Source organism: Oenanthe melanoleuca, chromosome 20 (genome assembly GCF_029582105.1).
Source record: "Oenanthe melanoleuca isolate GR-GAL-2019-014 chromosome 20, OMel1.0, whole genome shotgun sequence".
NCBI lineage: Eukaryota > Metazoa > Chordata > Aves > Passeriformes > Muscicapidae > Oenanthe > Oenanthe melanoleuca.
The window spans coordinates 1,575,119-1,592,923 of NC_079353.1; the positions used below are offsets into that span (position 1 = coordinate 1,575,119).

The 17,805-nt window shown below is 45.5% G+C and overlaps 1 protein-coding gene across 2 annotated transcripts in view; it reads left to right on the forward strand.

Annotated features, from left to right (window-relative positions):
- Positions 1 to 1,830: 1,830 nt before the first annotated feature.
- TSHZ2 (teashirt zinc finger homeobox 2) overlaps positions 1,831 to 17,805 on the forward strand; it is a 205,566-nt gene continuing 189,591 nt past the window's right edge. For both annotated transcript variants that reach the window (XM_056507494.1, XM_056507493.1), the window contains exon 1: positions 1,831 to 2,619. In XM_056507494.1, coding sequence (XP_056363469.1) covers positions 2,580 to 2,619 — 40 coding nt within the window. In that variant the 5' untranslated portion in view covers positions 1,831 to 2,579. The remainder of the gene's footprint in view (positions 2,620 to 17,805) is intronic.

Genomic DNA, 17,805 nt, shown 5'->3' on the forward strand with positions numbered 1-17,805 from the left:
TGGTCCCCAGCCCCAGGGACACCTGAGGGAGCATCTCCTTGTCTCCAGCCTCAGGGACACCTGAGGGAGCATCCCTCAATCCCCAGCCCCAGGGAATACCTGAGGGAGCATCCCCCTGTCCCCAGCCCTGGGCACACCTGAGGGAGCATCCCTCAATCCCCAGCCCTGGGCACACCTGAGGGAGCATCCCTCAATCCCCAGCCCCAGGGACACCTGAGGGAGCATCCCTCAATCCCCAGCCCCAGGGACACCTGAGGGAGCATCCCTCAATCCCCAGCTCCAGGGAACACCTGAGGGAGCATCCCCCTGTCCCCAGCCCCGGGCACACCTGTGGGAGCATCCCCCTGTCCCCAGCCCCGGGCACACCTGTGGGAGCATCCCCCTGTCCCCAGCCCTGGGCACACCTGAGGGAGCATCCCTCAATCCCCAGCCCCGGGGAACACCTGAGGGAGCATCCCTCAATCCCCAGCCCCGGGAACACCTGAGGGAGCATCCCTCAATCCCCAGCCCCAGGGAACACCTGAGGGAGCATCCCTCAATCCCCAGCCCCAGGGACACCTGAGGGAGCATCCCTCGGTCCCCAGCCCTGGTCCCCAGCCCCGGGCACACCTGAGGGAGCATCCCCCGGTCCCCAGCCCCGGTGCCCAGCCCCGGGCACACCTGAGGCGCACCCCGCTGTCCCGTTAGCCGCAGGTAGCCCAGCGGCAGGAGCGCACCCGCCCGTCCAGCGGGATCATTGCCGCAAATCCATCGCTGTTTGCCCTCGGAACCGCCCCGTGTCGGGCGGAACGCGCCGAGGGCGCCGCCGCCCCGGCCCCGCTGCGCCCTCCCTTGGGAAGCGCATCCTGCGGGGCCGGGGGTGATCCCGCCTGGGGAGGGGGTTTGGGGGGTGATCACGGGTGGGGAGGGGGGGTTGGAGGTGGTCCCGCGTGGGGAGGGGACGGCTCCTCAGCGGGGGTGGTCCCGCGTGTGCGGGGGATGCTCTCGTATCGGGGGATGCTCCCATATCGGGGGTATCCCCGCATGGGGACGGGGTTTGGAGAGGGGATGTCCCCACGTGGGGAGGGGGCGTGAGGAGCGGTGTCCCCGCGTGGGGAGCGGTATCCCCCCATGGGGAGCGGTGTCCCAGCATGGGGAGCGGTGTTCCCCCGTGGAGACCCGTGTCCCCGCACTAGGAGCGGTGTCCGCGCGTGGGGAGCGTGTCCCCCCCATGGGGGGCGGTGTCACCGCGTGGGGAGCGGTGTCCCCGCACTAGGAGCGGTGTCCCCCCGTGGGGAGCGGTGTCCCCACATGGAGAGCGGTGTCCCCCCGTGGGGAGCGGTGTCCCCTCACGAGGAGCGGTGTCCCCCCGTGGGGAGCGGTGTCCCCGCAGGAGGAGCGGTGTCCCCCCATGGGGAGCGGTGTCCCCCCATGGAGAGCGGTGTCCCCGCACTAGGAGCGGTGTCCCCCCATGGGGAGCGGTGTCCCCCCGTGAGGAGCGGTGTCCCTCCGTGGGGAGCTGTGTCCCCGCACTAGGAGCGGTGTCCCCACATGGAGAGCGGTGTCCCTCCGTGGGGAGCGGTGTCCCCGCGTGGGGAGCGGTGTCCCCACATGGAGAGCGGTGTCCCCCCATGGGGAGCGGTGTCCCCGCGTGGGGAGCGGTGTCCCCGCGTGGGGAGCGTGTCCCCGGCGCGGCGCGGTGGCGGTGCGGGCGGGCGCGGTGCCGGCGCCCTGTCTCTTTAATGAACGGGCTCTGCCGCCCGGCTGCGCGGAGTAAATTTCCTCCTGTCATCGGGTCGCGGAGGAGGAGTTTGTTAATGTTCAGTTCGCTCGCTTGGATCGATGCTCGCTGGCATCGCCTCGCCCTGCCTGCTGTGTGCGCGTGTGCGCGCGGGTGTGCGCGCGTGTCCGTGCGCGCGCGTGTGCCCGCGTGCGCGCGCGTGTTCCCGCGGGCGCGCACGTGTGTGTGCGCGAGTGCGGATCCCACATTTCCTCCCATCCCGAGCCTCCCTGTCCGCTCGCACATCACTCACTGCCTGGCATCTGACAGCACGGAACCTGCGGCGCTCCGCGCACACGCACGCACACACACCGCGCACACCCGGGCACCGCTCCGCCATACGGCTCTGCGAGGAGGAGGAGGACAGGACAGGGAAGGGAGGAAGCAGCCAGCCCCACAGTCTCTCCAGAGCTGCCTTTTTAATATATACAGATCTATTTTGTTATTTATTTATTACCGTTCTCTGGCACTGTGGGCGCCTTTCATTTGCTCCTGAGCTTGGATGTTTGAATCAAAGCAAAGCAAGTGTTGCAACAGTTAAAAAAAAAAAAAAAAAAAAAAAAAAGCCAACCAAAAAAAAAAAAAAAAAAAAAAAAAAGAAAAGGAGAGAGAGAGAGGAAAAAAAAAAAAGAAAGAAACCTAGATCTCTAAAATAAAATAAAAACCAAACAGGTTCCTATCAGTGAAGTGGAAAGGAGGGGGGCAGGGGAGGCTTGAGGGGGGTGCTGGGGAAGCAGCTGAGAGGCAGAGGAACACGGCTCAGGAGCGTCTCAGGGCTCTCGGATCTGGGGACAGAAGTGAGATTGGAGAAAGTAGAGCGATGCCAAGGAGGAAACAGCAAGCACCCAAACGGGCTGCAGGTAAGGAGAAGCCATCCACTTACACAGCCTCTGTCTCTCCACTCCTTCCACTCCTACCCCCCATCTTTATTATTATTTAGGGTCACCCTTGCTTTTCCGGGCTGGATCTTTATTTATTTATCCCCCTCCCCCTCCCTTTCCCTCCGTGAGTCTGCGGAGCCAGTTCCATTCCCTATCGCCAGGATTTTGCCGTGCCACGGGCTGTCCCCTCGCCCTCCGCCGCTGCCCCCGGCTCGCCGCCGCCGCCGCCGCTGCCGCTGCCCTGCCCAAACTTTTCCCCCCAACTTTCTTCCCCCGGCTCCCCTTCTCCCCCTGCCCCTTCCCCTGCCCCAACCGAAAGCATTCAGGCTTCCCTTTGCTTCTCGCTTTAGGATAGATTTTTTTTTTTTTTTCCCTTTCTGGTTTTCCCCCCTGCCGCTGGCTTTCGCTTTGGATCCGTGTGTTTCGCGAAGTGGGTCGGGGTGTTTAATCTTTTATTTCGCCGTATTTCTGGTGGCAGTTCTGGCCGGGTGTGTGTGTGTGTGCGAGCGCTGTGTGTGCCTGAAATAGTACAGGGACTCTCTGCTGATGAACCCGGTGGGGAAGTTCAGCCTTTGATCATCAGTGGTGAAAATTGCAACAGGAAATAAAATGAAACGTTCTGACTGTTAGAAGACAATCCACATTTTCAAATCAAATCCTTCTTTTGTTTCGTAGCCGAGTTTATATATTTGCACATGCCAAGTGGTTTTGCAATTTTTTTATTTTTTTTTTAACAGAAGAAAATAGTTTGCAACTTTGGAAGTGTTTTGTTTGTCGTTGTTAGGGTGTTCTTTTTCTTTTGGGGGCCAAGAAAAAGAAACAGACGAGTGGGTCTGTATAGTAAATCTTTTCAAAGAGTTTTCTTTCAGGCTCCTTAATTGCTTTTTATTTTTTTTTTAATAGTGTGGTGGGGTTTTGTTTCTGGGAAGCGCAATATGGAAGTTCATTTTTCTTCTGCCAGACCCACCCACTGAAAAATCAGCTTTCCAGTTGATTGCCAGCTTTGATTTGACATTTGATTGATCACCTGTCATCTTGCTGCCTTTGATCTATTCATTCTTGATATATATCAATAAATCACTCACCATGGTAACCCAAGTGCCAATGACGTAAGGCTTGCCCTCTAGATTCTCTTAGCCAGACATGCACAATTATTATCTTGTTTGGCTTTTAATGTAGGCGGGTTTTTTCCCTTCTTTTTTCCCTTTGTGTCCTTCCTCGGATTAGTTCTTTAAAGAAAACTCATATTTGTTGTCTTTACTTTACAAATTTTCCCTCGCCCTTGTGAATATTTCCTGGGTGTAGCACAGCAAATGTGGGACAGAATGTATGGGCAAGTTTAGTGGCACACTTGAATAAACTTTGTGAAGTAGTGCTTGGGATCCACGCGGGGGGAAATGTCACCCCAGGGAAACTGGGACACGCAGAACTTTTATCAACTCCCAGCCTTGGCTGCATTTCTTTGGGTGCAGGACAATGGGCTGCAGGCAGGAGCTTTTGGGACGTGCCCAGTGAAGGCACCTATGCAGGTTGGGATTCCTGGCCAGCAAAAATCCCAAATTTCTGCTTCTCTCATAAATAACAGTCCCGCTAGAAATACATATATTTATATAAATATCTGTATGTGCTCAGGAGAGCTCTGCTATCACAATCTCTATTATTATTTTCTTCACCAAGAGGTTTGATCTGAATAAGGCATTCACATTTTCAACTTGCAGGATAAATAAATAGCTGTTTTTCCACGGATGCTGATCGGCACGGTGACAGTGCTAGAGCTGCTTCTTTTTTCTCTCTGTCAGGAATAGGAGGCTTCATTTTATTTGGGTTTCAAAGCAGAATTTTCACTTGGAATGTGTGTAGTATCTTTTCGTGGCAGGGGCACGGTGTTCTTTTTTAGAACCTTAGGATACAGTAAGTACATTATTGCGAGCAAAGCCCGTGCTGTTGTTTCCGGGGATTTCCCTGCTGAGATACAGCAAGAGATGTTTTTATCCAGGATCCTACAGCATTTTTAAGATCTTAATAACAAGGGAGAAACTCTTATGACCACAATTAGATCTCTCATTATAAAATGTGCATTGCTCTTCAGTGGTGCATTTCTTTGATTAGATTTCTCCTCAGATCAATGTTGTTTCAGGTGAGCAAAATCCTGCAAATGCAGTCCAGTTTCAGCCAGCAGAACTATTTGAAGTAGGTTTATACATTTGCAATAGTTCTCCTGCTTTGAAGTTGTATTTGTGTGTTTGTGGGGGGTAGGGGGGAGTTTCAAAGAGCAGACGTGCCTGTTGTATATAGTTCTTAAAACTGACTTTCATTTTCAGGGATAATACTGAGGTTCTGTTTTGTATGGTGAAAAATACCTCAAAGTGACAGGAGACAGACTGTGCAGTAAGAAATGAATCTCTCATCAAGGCTGATAGCGAAGCTCCTTAGTCCTTTTATTTAGAGGAGTTAATACATTATATATTACTTAATTTTCACTTTTATTTATTTTTAGTTGTACAAGTTCAAAGGTATCAGTTGCACTGCATTTTGTCTTGATGGCAGCAGAGATATTGAAGAGAAGTTTGCAACTTTTAGTTTCTTCAGCTAGTTCACCTCCAAGGGAAGAAAAATGATAAGACTTATGATTCTGGACATGCCTGCTTTTGTCATTGCTTAAAATTAAATACTATGCACAACTGTAAATAATTACTGCCATGCACTGACTTTGAAAGCAGGTTTCGAGTTTGATTAATGAATAATGTAAAGGTTAGAGAGAACCAGCGAGTGAATCAGAAGTGAAGTCCTGCTGTTAGATGAAAATCTATCTAGAGAAATATACATGGCAATTTTGTCCTTTTCTATTATTAATTTTAAGCCTTGTGTTCCTAAGAAATATATTCCAGACCATTGCAATGAAACAAGGGAGTGTAATTGGATAAATGGGGCACTATTTCTGTGTGGTGATGGGGATTTCTGCTCTCCGGTTACACTTTCAGAGCCACTTTATTTCCCATCAACACCGGAACGATGTCAAACGCATTTTGATCTTTGCAGGGACGAATCTTTTCTGAATCATTTTGAGAGCGTCATTCCCAAGCCGGTAGTTCTTGAGGCAGAGGGTTGCAGCTCTTTCCATCAGCGCCTGCTTTAGGATGGGACCGTGTTGGCAATAAACAGCCCGTTCGTGTTGGGGCTCTCGCCCAAACGCATCACAAAGGGCTTTAAAAAGGGGCCGGATTCTTCTCCCGCCCAGGTGCAAATCAAACATCCTCCCCTCGAAGCATCACTGAGTTCTGACTGCTCCTGGCCCACAAAGTCCTTCATCCTTCAGCAAAATGTGACTGGGGCAAAAGTCTCCTAACGATTCCATAACAAATGGAAATATCTTAACAGGAGGGTGGAAAAAGGGTGGAAGCAAAGCAGAATTGCTATTCAGATTTTATTCCTAGGGGTATGAAATAGCTTTCAAACACAATTTCACTGGATTAAACTCTCCTTTCCCCTGCAGCTTGTTTAAATGTGCATATTTTATTTTGTGATCATGAATTGGTAGTTTGCTTTTTTAAAGCCTGCAAAGAGGAATCTGGACTTCACGCCCTGTGCGGGTGAAATTTTATATTTCTTCTTTCTTTTCTCTCTCAGCCCCAACAGACTAGCTAAGAACCAAAGCTGGGGAGAAGTACAGCAGAAGCAGGTCTCAGGCACATTTATTCTGTTTATCAGAGCTGTAAAATAACACAGGTTTGTTTTTGGAAGAGTTCTCATAGAGCAGCAAGCAGAAGACGGTGAGCAGGGAGTTCTTTAAAGCCGCAGCTTGCACCTTAGTAGGAAAGGTTATTTAAACCAGAATCATATTTAGAAAGTGAAATTCTGCTTGTGCAGGGAGCAGAGCAAATGGCCAGCAAAGCTTTCTCCCTGTATTTCTGTGGCAAAAGGCAGCGAGATATCTCTATAAATGTAACAAGAACACTGTGGCTGTTCCTGGGTTATTTGTATCCTTTATAACAGGGGCAATGGCAGCAGATTCTGAGGAAGCAGCGCTGAATGAAGCTGTAGAAATGGCAGCACTGTTTTGTTTCAACATCCTCCAGAAAAGCAACTGCACATCAAAACCACCTAAACAGTTCATGCCTCAGAACCCTTCACTTACAGTGCACATCACGGTGCTGACAGATGACAAAAAAGCCAAGGTGTTCACAAACAAGAGGAGCCTTTAAATCCTGCTTAATTAAATATATTCCAAAATAGGTACTTTTGCAACTAAAGAGGCACCAAAATTAGTCGCCATCTGCGTTAAATTCTGCAGTCGGCTCCTAAGCCCAAAGCTGCTCGCAATTTTTTTTTTTCCCGTGTCAGAACTCAGGCCTGAACGGGACAATTTGAAATCAGGTTCATTTTAGTGCCTGTTCCCCTATTTCAATTTTCCTCTCATTTGTCCAAGCCCGGTATCTCCCCACTATCTGAGGAGCGGGGCGCACCCAGAGTTCAGCCCCTGTAACCGGGAAACAAAAGACATTTCCATCAGCAAATGACACAATTTTGCAGCTCTTTTGAAAGCATGTCCATTGTCAGAAATTCTGGTGCATAAATAAATGCTCTCCCTTTTCTGTGCTCTCTGAGAATTCCATTTTCTCCGAACCGGCAGGATTTTGGAAATTTCCTCCCGGAGCTTTCTCCCCCTGATTTTTGCTCTCATCATCAGCACCCACCTCAAGGAGCTGTTTCCCCTAGCAGAGGTCCCTGGAGTCCCTCGTAGCACAGGGCCAGGGTGAGTTTTTCTGCTGTCATTTCCCTTCCCATCCCGATGAGGACATCACTCCCAGAGAGCAACTCCAGACTCGCAGGGAAAAAAAAGCTGTCAGTTGCTGTGGCTGCAATTCCCAACTTAGCAGCAGCAGAGGGAATGGAACTGTACTCTATCAATTACAGTTGGAACCAGAGGCTAAACACTTATTGTGTTAAGCTATTGTGCAGATCTTAAGAGCTCAAATGTAAAAAAAATATCATGTCAGCTGGTGGAAGGGAGAATAAGGCCTGGTTCTTCCACTGGATGACGTATTATTAGCAGAGAAGTAAAATTATTCAAATTCTGTTTAATGCTTCTCGGGTCGGGATGTGTGTGCCAAAATCTGCCTTAAAAAGGGGGGATCCTACAGACCTTGCTGCTAGAATAAGCCTTTGTTTTTTCCTCTTCTCTGCAAAATGAAAATATTTGTGAAGTTTTACCTCCAAAGCGTGCTCACGCAAGCAGAGAGGCATTTTCATTTGTCTCCCAATCTGATACAGGAGCCAAGTGGAACCACATTACACTCCGAGCTGAAATCTTCCATTTCATTCATGCAAGAGCAGGGATTTTTCATTACCTATTTAATTACAATCATTTACATGAGAGTGGGCCCAGTTCAGCAGCTCTTACTCAGCACTTTGATTCAGTGGGTGACTGGCCTGTGGAAGGGCTGTCTGTGTAAGACTGGGCTTTTCAGTCACAGAATTCCATATATATCTTCCTGGAGAAGCATTCTGCCTCTGAAGAGGGACCAGATTCTTCCATTAAGCTTTAAATTCAGGGACAGTTCTGCTTGGAACTTCTGTTCCTAACGCTTGCAAGCTATTCTTTCCTGAAGTCTGCATGACTGAGATATTCTGACTGCTGGGCCAACTTCCCTCCCCAATCACATTTCCATTCTCTGTATTAATTACTGAGCACTGGTTCTGGGTTCCAGAAGGTGAGATGGGCTTTTAAAAAAAACCTTTTTTAAAGTACAGTGTTCATAGGGGTGGCAGCTCATGAGAAAATGCCTGAAAATGGGGTTGCAAATCCAAAACCTGAAAGTTCCCTGTGCTTTTAGGGGCTAAAAGGAGTTATTTCTCATTAAGGTGGCTTCTCACTCGAGGCTGTTGGCACAGAGTAATTTTTCCTGTGTTATAATAACGGCTTTTGCAACTCAGAAGTACCTTGACAGCAAACTGTGTATTTTTTAAGGTTTCAAGGAGAAAAGCATCACAGAAGCTCAGTGTTTCCCATTAGATTTACACATCCCTCTTTAACTGTTGCTGGCTTTTCATCCATTACTTTGTGAGCAAAAAAAAAGAAGTGGAAAAACTGGTCTTCTGATCTAAGTGTTGCATTAAGTGTTTCATTTAGAAAAATGAAGAGAATCTTTGTTTCCTTAAAAGAAATGTTTCCCCCCTTTGCCCTAGGAAAAAGAAAGGCACAACAATAGCTTCAAAATGACAGGATCTGATTGTGAAAAATACAGAGTTGCTAACGTGCAGAGCCTGATGCTCCCAAGTATTGGTAAAATTCCACAGTTGAATAGAACAAACAGTCCTAAATGTCTGAGAAACGGATCCTTTTCAGGCATGCACACATCCATACCTGCAAGGAGGGGAGAGAAATGCCTGTGTGGGAGAGGGATGCACCTGGAGAGCAGCTTTTGATTATTGCACCAATCTTTGCCCAAATGTTAGAAGTGTGCTGTTAGGAGTGGTGTCCCCTGAAGTCCTTTGTTAGGGTTTATTTTCTTTAAACCTCCAGCTCCCCGATGATGATTATGCAAGTGTCCAATATGGGTTTTAAAAGGAAATTTATTTCAAACTGCTAGACTGGAGAGGAACTTGAAAACAAGCAGGGTAGAAGTTCTTATGCAGAAGAAAAATGCCTTGATTCTCACAGTGACTGTTTTTAACTTCCATCCTTTTCAGGCAGTCTCATGATTTTTGAGGTTGTGCTTCGTGCTTTTTCTATAAACAAGGTTGGCAGTATTGCTTTTGCCTGATTCTGGTGATGAACTGGTGTGTGTGTCTGGGTGTATAATTATACACATACACACACATAATATCAGTAAACAAAATACTGAGCATAATGATGGAGTGGAGCTCTGTGAGTTGGAGCTCTGGCTTTGTATTGCCATAAACAAAGCAGCTCTGAGAGCTCAGACCATCGGTTCTTGAGGAGTGACTTTCAATTGAAGTTTCCTGGAGATTGTTTTTAGTGGCAATTAAATCTAGAAAGTTAATAGGCAGTAACTGCTCTTTATAGGATAAATACTACGAGGAATGCACAGCCTACCTTTTTCCCAGATATAATCAAGCTGAAGTTTATTGAAAAAAAAATTTACAACTAGCAACATTAATGCTGTATTTTTATTGTATTAATGCAAATGAGATGCTGACTTCCTTCTTTCATCTCCGTGGCTTGTATCTATTAGAGCTGTATCTTATTCCTCTCTGTGTCTTTTCTCCCTGTGTTCTGTAAACTGCTTTCCTCTAATGATACTGAGGCTCATTAAAGTGGCTCCCAATGCTAAAGAGACTCTGGGAAACATCCTGAGCTCTGGATGACTGTGGAAAAGCACAACCACCGAGTGTTTGGGGAAAACTAATCCAGATCAAGCCTTGCATTCCCATTTCGGGAAACCTTCAACATGGATGGGTCAAACAGGAAGGAAAAAACTTCCAGGAAGGACTGTGTGCTGCAAAGACCAGGTCATTTTTAACTCACAGCCCTACCTGACAAAGATAAAAAGCAATAAAGTTTTAAGGAGCTCGCTGGCTCTTCCTGCATCTCCCTCAAAAGGCTCATTTAATTGAAAAGCCTGTTGTGCTTGTTTTTATGCATGTAAAACAGAAAAGGGGCAATTTTTGCACAGGGCCTGATATTCCAGCACAATATAATTGGAACTCTTCCTGCCTGCTTTTTAAGTCTCTCTGTTCATATAAAATTAAGACCCACTTATCTTAAATTGTAGTAAATCTCATTCAATATTGCTTTCATAACTTAAAAAAGGCTGTTACATATTCCCAAAGCAACTTTGCTGAAGTGATATTGGGTCTGTTTATGTGGAATCGGCACAGAAAAAAGGAGCAGCTTACAGTTCTTGTTTTTAATGGCAATAATTAAATTCTCTGGAATACCTGGATAGCTCAGATTGTTTTTTTCCTAGTGAAACTCTGCTTGGAGGAGATCAGAATGAAAATCTGCACATTGGTGCAGTTTGCTGTGTGCAGACAACAACCTTATTTCTATCACTCACCCCGCACTTGGACAGAAGTAATTTCTATTTTTCATAGAAAGGTTTTACTCTGAATTTTCCATGTATAAATATTTTTTGTGTGTGTGAATTGCATGGCAAATCACCAGCACGATTTATAAGGTCTGCAATTTTCTTTGTACATATAGGAAGAACTCATTTGCTTCCTGCAGGGTGAGTGGACTTCACAGGAAAGCGCCGGGTCTTTTATGATTTTATGTTTTATATCGAAGAAACATAACCTTGTGCCAGCTGCTGAATTGGTCTACCAAAATTATTTTTTTATGTGTTTTTCAGCCATGTCATAACATACATAAGCACAGTACAAGTAGCATTAAATTAACACGTGAAAGGAGAAAGAAGCTAAGTACTTATATTGATCATCTGTAGAATTAAATGCTAAAAGAATTAAAAGCTTTCCAGTGCTTTTGATTATCTGTGTGGATGCTGCCTGTATTTGTGTCCTTTGTTAGGCAATGGAGCAATATTTCTTCACATTTAGCACCTTTCTCTCATGGATTTCTTGCTGATTCTGCTCGGAATAACCCCAGTGATGTGGAATATTCCCCCTCGGTTGTTCAGAAAGGCAAATGGAACCCGGGAGGTTTTACCTGATTTGCTCAAGGTCAAGCAGCGTTTGCTCCCAATTCCCTGCTCGAGGTCACATTTCTATCATCAGAGCGTTTCCAGCAGGGAAATCTGGGCTGGAAGCTCAAGGCATCCCCTGGCCTGTGCTGGGAAAGAAGAGGGAACAGCCCAGCTGGGACCTGGGGAAAGTGGAAATGCAGTTTCATCCACCCTGTGGTGGTGAAAGAGGCACTTTGCTCATGGCCAGGAGCTCCCAAAAATGGGAGAGCTCATGGTTTGAGAAAGCAGAGCTCTGTTAATTCTAACAAGCCACGGGGGCTTGAGTAGGCAAGAGTTTTAGACAGAATAATCAAGTTTTTTGCATTCCACTTTTTGGTTCATGGTAAGTTTCATGACCAGATAATTTGGTTCCTGTTACTTTTTTTCCATAAACTGTTCTGCATTTCTTTGGCAGAGCTGGATGTGACTATCTATAAAGCATTGCCCTAAGAAATATGTAAAACCTGGTGAAATTGCAGTTGAACAGGCCATACACATTTTCCTCCACCCAGACTGCCAGGGGTGGTTGGAATTCTCTAGTGATAGAGCTTGAGGCTCATTTTTCCTGTCCTGGGGTCTAAATCCTTACATGGGCAGCTAAAGAGAGACCTGAATTTTTAAAAGCCTTTAGCATCAAATTCCCATGGACCTCCCTTAGTTCTGTGTCTTGTGTAAACTGGAATTGGGCCTTGATCAAGGGCACTTTTATGTGGTTACTGGAGATGTATGCACTGCCTAGAGAAGAAATATGGTGCAGGTAACAGCCTCTGGATTCATTAAGGATTGTTCATGTTCATTTTCACACCGTATTACCTTTCAGCAATGGCTGTTTCAGCCATTATATTGACAGGAACTCCCAATAAATCTTAGGTAATATAGGACTGACCTGCCTTACCTGGGAGACCACCTGCTACCCCCTGGAGCAGGGGAGCTCAATCACCAGGTAGGGCTTTCTTCTCCAGAGCTGGGGTCTTGGGAAGCTCTCCCATGGCTCCTTTTCATGTGGAAATTAATGCTTGCCTCTATTTCTGAATAGTAGGTTATTCGAGTTCGTATGCAAATTCCCAGGATGGGAATTTGTCTCTTGTTGATAATTGATATAATAACATATATTTTTAGTGGTCCAAAGTCCTTGAGCTCGAGCCTTGTAGACGTAATTTATGTTTATTTCTTGCTGTTATTAACTGTAATTTAGTTGTTGGCGCCTTTCATTGCCTTAGATTGAAGGGAGTGTCTCTCCCCATTGCCCCTCCATAAACAATGCCCTCTCAGGGTTCCTTCTCCTGTATCCTTGCCCAGACATTTCCTAGCCTGTCAAATACTGTCATTTTATTCCTTACAGATCATTCACAGTACGTCTCCTGTTGCACACACAAATAAGGAACAAATGCAATCAGGATGCATCATCGTTTAGCATAACAAATAAAAGCCGATCTGTGCAGATTTGCCTTAAAGTGTCTCTTAATATGTATTGTCAAAATGTCTGAAGATGTCTCTTACTCCTAAGCGTTTAATTATTTGTGACAATTAAACTAATATTCAGAGCAGGAAGAAAAAAAAATTAGGGGATTAAATATTTTCTCTTGTCAAAAGCTAATAAACGTCACCTGGCAGAGCAAACTCTTTAAATTTTTTGTTTCAAGCAGACCTTAGAAAGGAAAAAAGCACCAGAACAAAATTACAGGGCCTGGATTTGATATGGAATTTGAGGAAACTGTATTTTTAAAACTAGACCAAAATTTAAAGGCACATCATTAAAGCATGTATCAGTAATGAGCAGCTGAATACTTGATGATTAAAAAATAGTTTCTATCAATTTTTAAGTCAGTGCTGAAATTTATGGCCAAGAGCTGCTAGGAATGAATCAGGGACTCAGACCTGGGATTTTTAGGCTCACATGGTTATTGTTTTACTAGTGCATGAGAAAAAACAGCTCAAATATGACAGCACAAGCCATCAGCCTTTTCCAATGGTTGGGATTAGAGATGTATTTTTTGTTTTGTTTTGTTTTTTGTCTGATGAGCTCTTTCTCCATCTGGGTTGTTCAAATTGGAGAGTCAAGGTGCAGTGCACGGGGCAGGACAAGAGCCAAGACTGGTGCCCAGGGCTCAGCATCTTCACCTGCCTGGCAGGCCTTGAATGTGGTAAAAGTTCAGATGTGTGATGATAATAAAAATGGGGTAAAATAGGGAAAATCTTGAAAGGAACAGAAAAGCAGCATGGTCCTTGAGATCAGTGATGTGAGAGCACTGGATAGCCCAGGGCATGGCAGCAATAACTTTTGTATTATGGGCTCAACATTCTTACAGTCCAGATTGTTTGGGGTTTCCTGCTGAGAAGTTTGATTTCTATTGGTTCTAATGTTTCCAGTTCTGAGCTGCTCGAAGCAACCATTTCCATTATTAAAATCTGTGTTTTCCTTCTTAAAACGTTCTTCCTGCAATTTAGGGTAGGATGTTATTTGGCAAAAAAATTAAAAGACGTTCATCAGGGTTTATTTCTAAGCTGTGGGACCACTGAGCTTTCTGGCAGTGACGTGAACATTTTTCTGAGATATCTTCTGCTTTCCCTGAGAAAATCCACCCAAATTTGTCTGACTTATAAAGCCTAAAAGTTGCTGTTGCCAAAGAATTTTTAGAAGGTGACACAGCATTCTCCAACGTGCCATCCCCACCACACATGCTCTGTTCTTGGTTTCTCTTTTTCAATTACATTCCCTTAAAAACCGTTGGAGCTGGGGATAAGTAGGACAATGGCTGCAGGGGCAGCGATGGGTCCAGGCAGTGGAAGGAAAATGAAGAAAAGCTTTTGTTTGTGTTTAGCTGGAGCCCAGGCCTTGAGGGAGGAAAAATGTAGGGAGCAGAATGTGCGCAAACAGGGGCAGAGGGCATAAAATTATTAAATATCCACAGGAAATGGGGTAAACCCGTGACTTTATTGCCTGGTCAGTGAAGAGCACCACAGTGACCGTGAGCTCGTGCGGGAGCTGCTGCCCGGATCAGTCCTGGCTGGAACCAGTGTGGCTGCACACGTGTGACTCCCAGCTGGCTTTCCCAAAGGCTGTGCTCACCCACACCTGCCAGAGACGAGGGATGTGTGCAGGAAATCCATCCAGCCCAGCTGGAGCGGATCCTACCAGGCTGGAGCGCAGGCCTGAGGGGCCGCCATGGCTCGGCAGGCCTCGCGCATGAGGTGGGACCTTCTTCTGTGGGGAAAAAGTCTGAGAATCCCCTCAAAACTGGCCACAGCTGTGCCCCCCATGGCAGATGGATGGTGGAGATGAGATCCCATCCACAGGCACGGTGCAGGGAAGGTGCAAAACCCAATGGGAAGGAGGAAAATTGCGATTCCTCATGAGGGAACCATGAGAAGATGACGCCAGGCAAGCGCAGGTGCCCTTGGATGGCAGAGCCGAGAGGAGAGTGGAAGAGCTCAGAGAGGTTGGTGACCCCATATAGAATGTGTGACCATGGTATATTTGATAGATTTGATGTTTTTGGTGTATTTGGGAGGTGTTGGTGTGTGGGACGGGGGGTCGGTCAGTGAGGGTGCCAGGCCTGGATCGGCCTGTGGGCACTCTGGGCAGCGGAGGAGCTGTGGTACAAAAACAGCTCAGAAACAACACAGAGAATCCTGCCAGGAGTTTCAACCACAGATATCTGCTCAGATAAAAGTTTTGTTAGTCTGAGAGCTCCTCTCTTGCCCCAACATGCCCATGGTGGAGGGCTGGTCCCTGGGTCGCTCTGTGGGTACCTGCCCTGGGCCCCTGTCACTCTCACTTTGGTTTTACTCAGAGCCAGGGATTTATTTTATTTTATTTTATTTTATTTTATTTTATTTTATTTTATTTTATTTTATTTTATTTTATTTTATTTTATTTTATTTTATTTTATTTTATTTTATTTTATTTTGTTTTGTTTTATTTTGTTTCGTTTGCTGCCCTGTGGGAGTTTTTTTCCTATAAATCTGATTTTTATATCTAAAAGTCAGTGACAAAACTCGAATCAGGCTCAGCAGAGCAGGTTGCCTTCAGGTTATTGTACTGGTTTGTGTCACTTCCAGCATTTATGTATTTTGAATAACTAAAATCTTGAGAATGTTAATCTAGAAAACAGTCATATCTGCATTATTCTTTTGCTTTTTTGGTGGACTTATTAAGAATTTTACAAACTTGTGATTTGGGTTAAACAAATGTAAATCATGTGGAGAAAGAGTTGGGGGAAGGCAGAGGAATGTTATGATGCCATCAACATCTGGGTTTCCATTTGTTTGGATTAGGGACATTTTACCTTAATCATTCCCAAACATGTCTGCTAAAATCCCTTCTTTCATTTTTTATCACCTTTGAGGCACAGCCAGGCAGAGTTTCAATTTGTGTGTGTGTTAGGCTAAAAGTGCTGAAATTTGTTGTTGCTGTGAGTATAGGAACAGTCTCATTTTTATATTAGCCCTCTCTCTTTATAATTGTTTGGAAACATTTTGATTCAGTTGAAATGCACTATTTCCAATATACAAAGTATGAGCAAGGGAACAAGGGAGTGATTACGAGTTTCTCCAAGGAAATAAGCATCTCTTAACCATCATCCTGCAACTGGGAAAGTTCTAATACATGACATCTCTGTAATGTAACCTAATAATATTTTTTTTTAACGGTGATGTAATGGGGAGAGTGACCTGGACTTTGTAAAAGTTCCCCTACTTACTTCAGATTCCCAAGGGCAATGTAACATTCTAGACTGTGTTTTATATGCCCTGATTAAAATGTAACATATTTTTGCATTTCCTGTGCAGTGACCTGTTAGTGCTCATAGACAGAACACTTAAAGAACAGTTACAAGGAGACATTTCCAAATGTGCCTAATATGGGCGAGTTTTTATAACATTCTTATTTCATTTGAAATTGCAGCTACAGCAGGAACCATTCAGACGGTGCATTGATTTAACTTTTTAATCCACTGTTTTGCTACGTCAAGTAAAATAAATGTTTGTTTTTAGCTCCCTTTTTTTGCATTGCTAAAACTCGTAACTACTTGCTTTAAGCTTGGGATTCTAAAGGGAGCTACATTATCTGAGATTTAAAGCTCGCTTTTTGTAGCTGCTTTCTCACAACTCCCCCAAGAAAAAAAAATACAAAAGTACAACTTTAGCAAAAAGGGCTTTTATATCTCTATCAATTATAGAAACACCAGCTGCAGTAGATTACAAATGTGTTTGGCTGATTGTGATGTTGTGTGGGGAAAACTGTCACAAGGAGCTGGATGCTGTTCTCGCCGGCAGCTCCGGGATGTGGCTCAGCTCTCCCAGCTCAGCTCAGCAGTGCTGCTCTCAGGGCTGGGTGGGCAGGAGCAGCAGCTGCCCGGGCACTGCCAGGCTGCCACAGCCAGCTCTGCAGGCAGCACTCCTCCTGGCACGGGGAGAAAGGATGGAATGTGGGCACAAGTGTGAATTCTGTGCCACTGTGTCCATGTGCTGCTCTGAGAGCTGGGACTAAACCACACAGAGACCAGCCTGGGCCAGCAGCCTCTGGGAACAGTCACTGCTCTCAGTGCTCTTCTTTATTTTTCACATCCAAGCTATTTACTACTTCTTTCTCGAGGAACAAAGTGGGGGTAATGGCACCAGGGAACAAAAATTGTTTGACCAGCCCATAAAGGTAAAGTAGCTGGAAGTCATGGATAAAAGAATTATGATATCAAGACAGCAATGCAAGATGGGCAGTTTAGGATATTTGGTGCTGTTGAGCTCAGGAGAAAATTAATGTCTCAGTGTGTGTGCAGGTCATTATCACTGCACTAAAACCTGGCTACAAGGGGAGCAGCCCAAGGGCTCTCTGTTGGTTGTGCCTTGGTTACTGTGTCATTTTTCTTACTGTGCTTTGGGTCACTCTGGGAGGACGTGGTTGGGCCCTGGTTTATTTTAACAATGAGAATCTGACATAGGAAAGTTCCGTGTATACTTTACAGTGAAAATGCAATTTTCTATTTTCATTTAATCCCAGGAATCTTGGCATTTTCCAGGCTGTCAAACAAATGAGTGCACTGGAGGACAGTTAGATGTGTCTGTCTAGTTCATCTATGTAATCTACCTCATTTCTAATGTGCCCATCACCACGGTGTCTAGGCAGAAAGTATCTGCCATGCTTTAGCTTTTTGTCTTTATTGGCTGTGGTAACCTAATTGAGTCCTAAGAGGTTTCAGATTCATCTGCAAAAATAATAACAAAAACATTATCAGAATAATGATTCATATTTGTACTCTTACTCAGAACTTCCCTTTCTCTTCTGAATGTATTTGGTTAGCGGATTACTGTTGTTTTATCTAAAAGAGTTTATGCTTTAGAGGTATATTAAATTGGAATTTTACTTGAGTCAGCAGTGAGTCAAAACTTCATTTGGCTACTAAAGTGAATTCACTCATGTCTTCTAACTTCCTTCTGCTTTTCTCTTCATTTACTCAGCCACCCAGTTTAGCATCTGCATCTGTTCTCTGACCCCTTGTCATATAAACCATAGGTAAAGGTA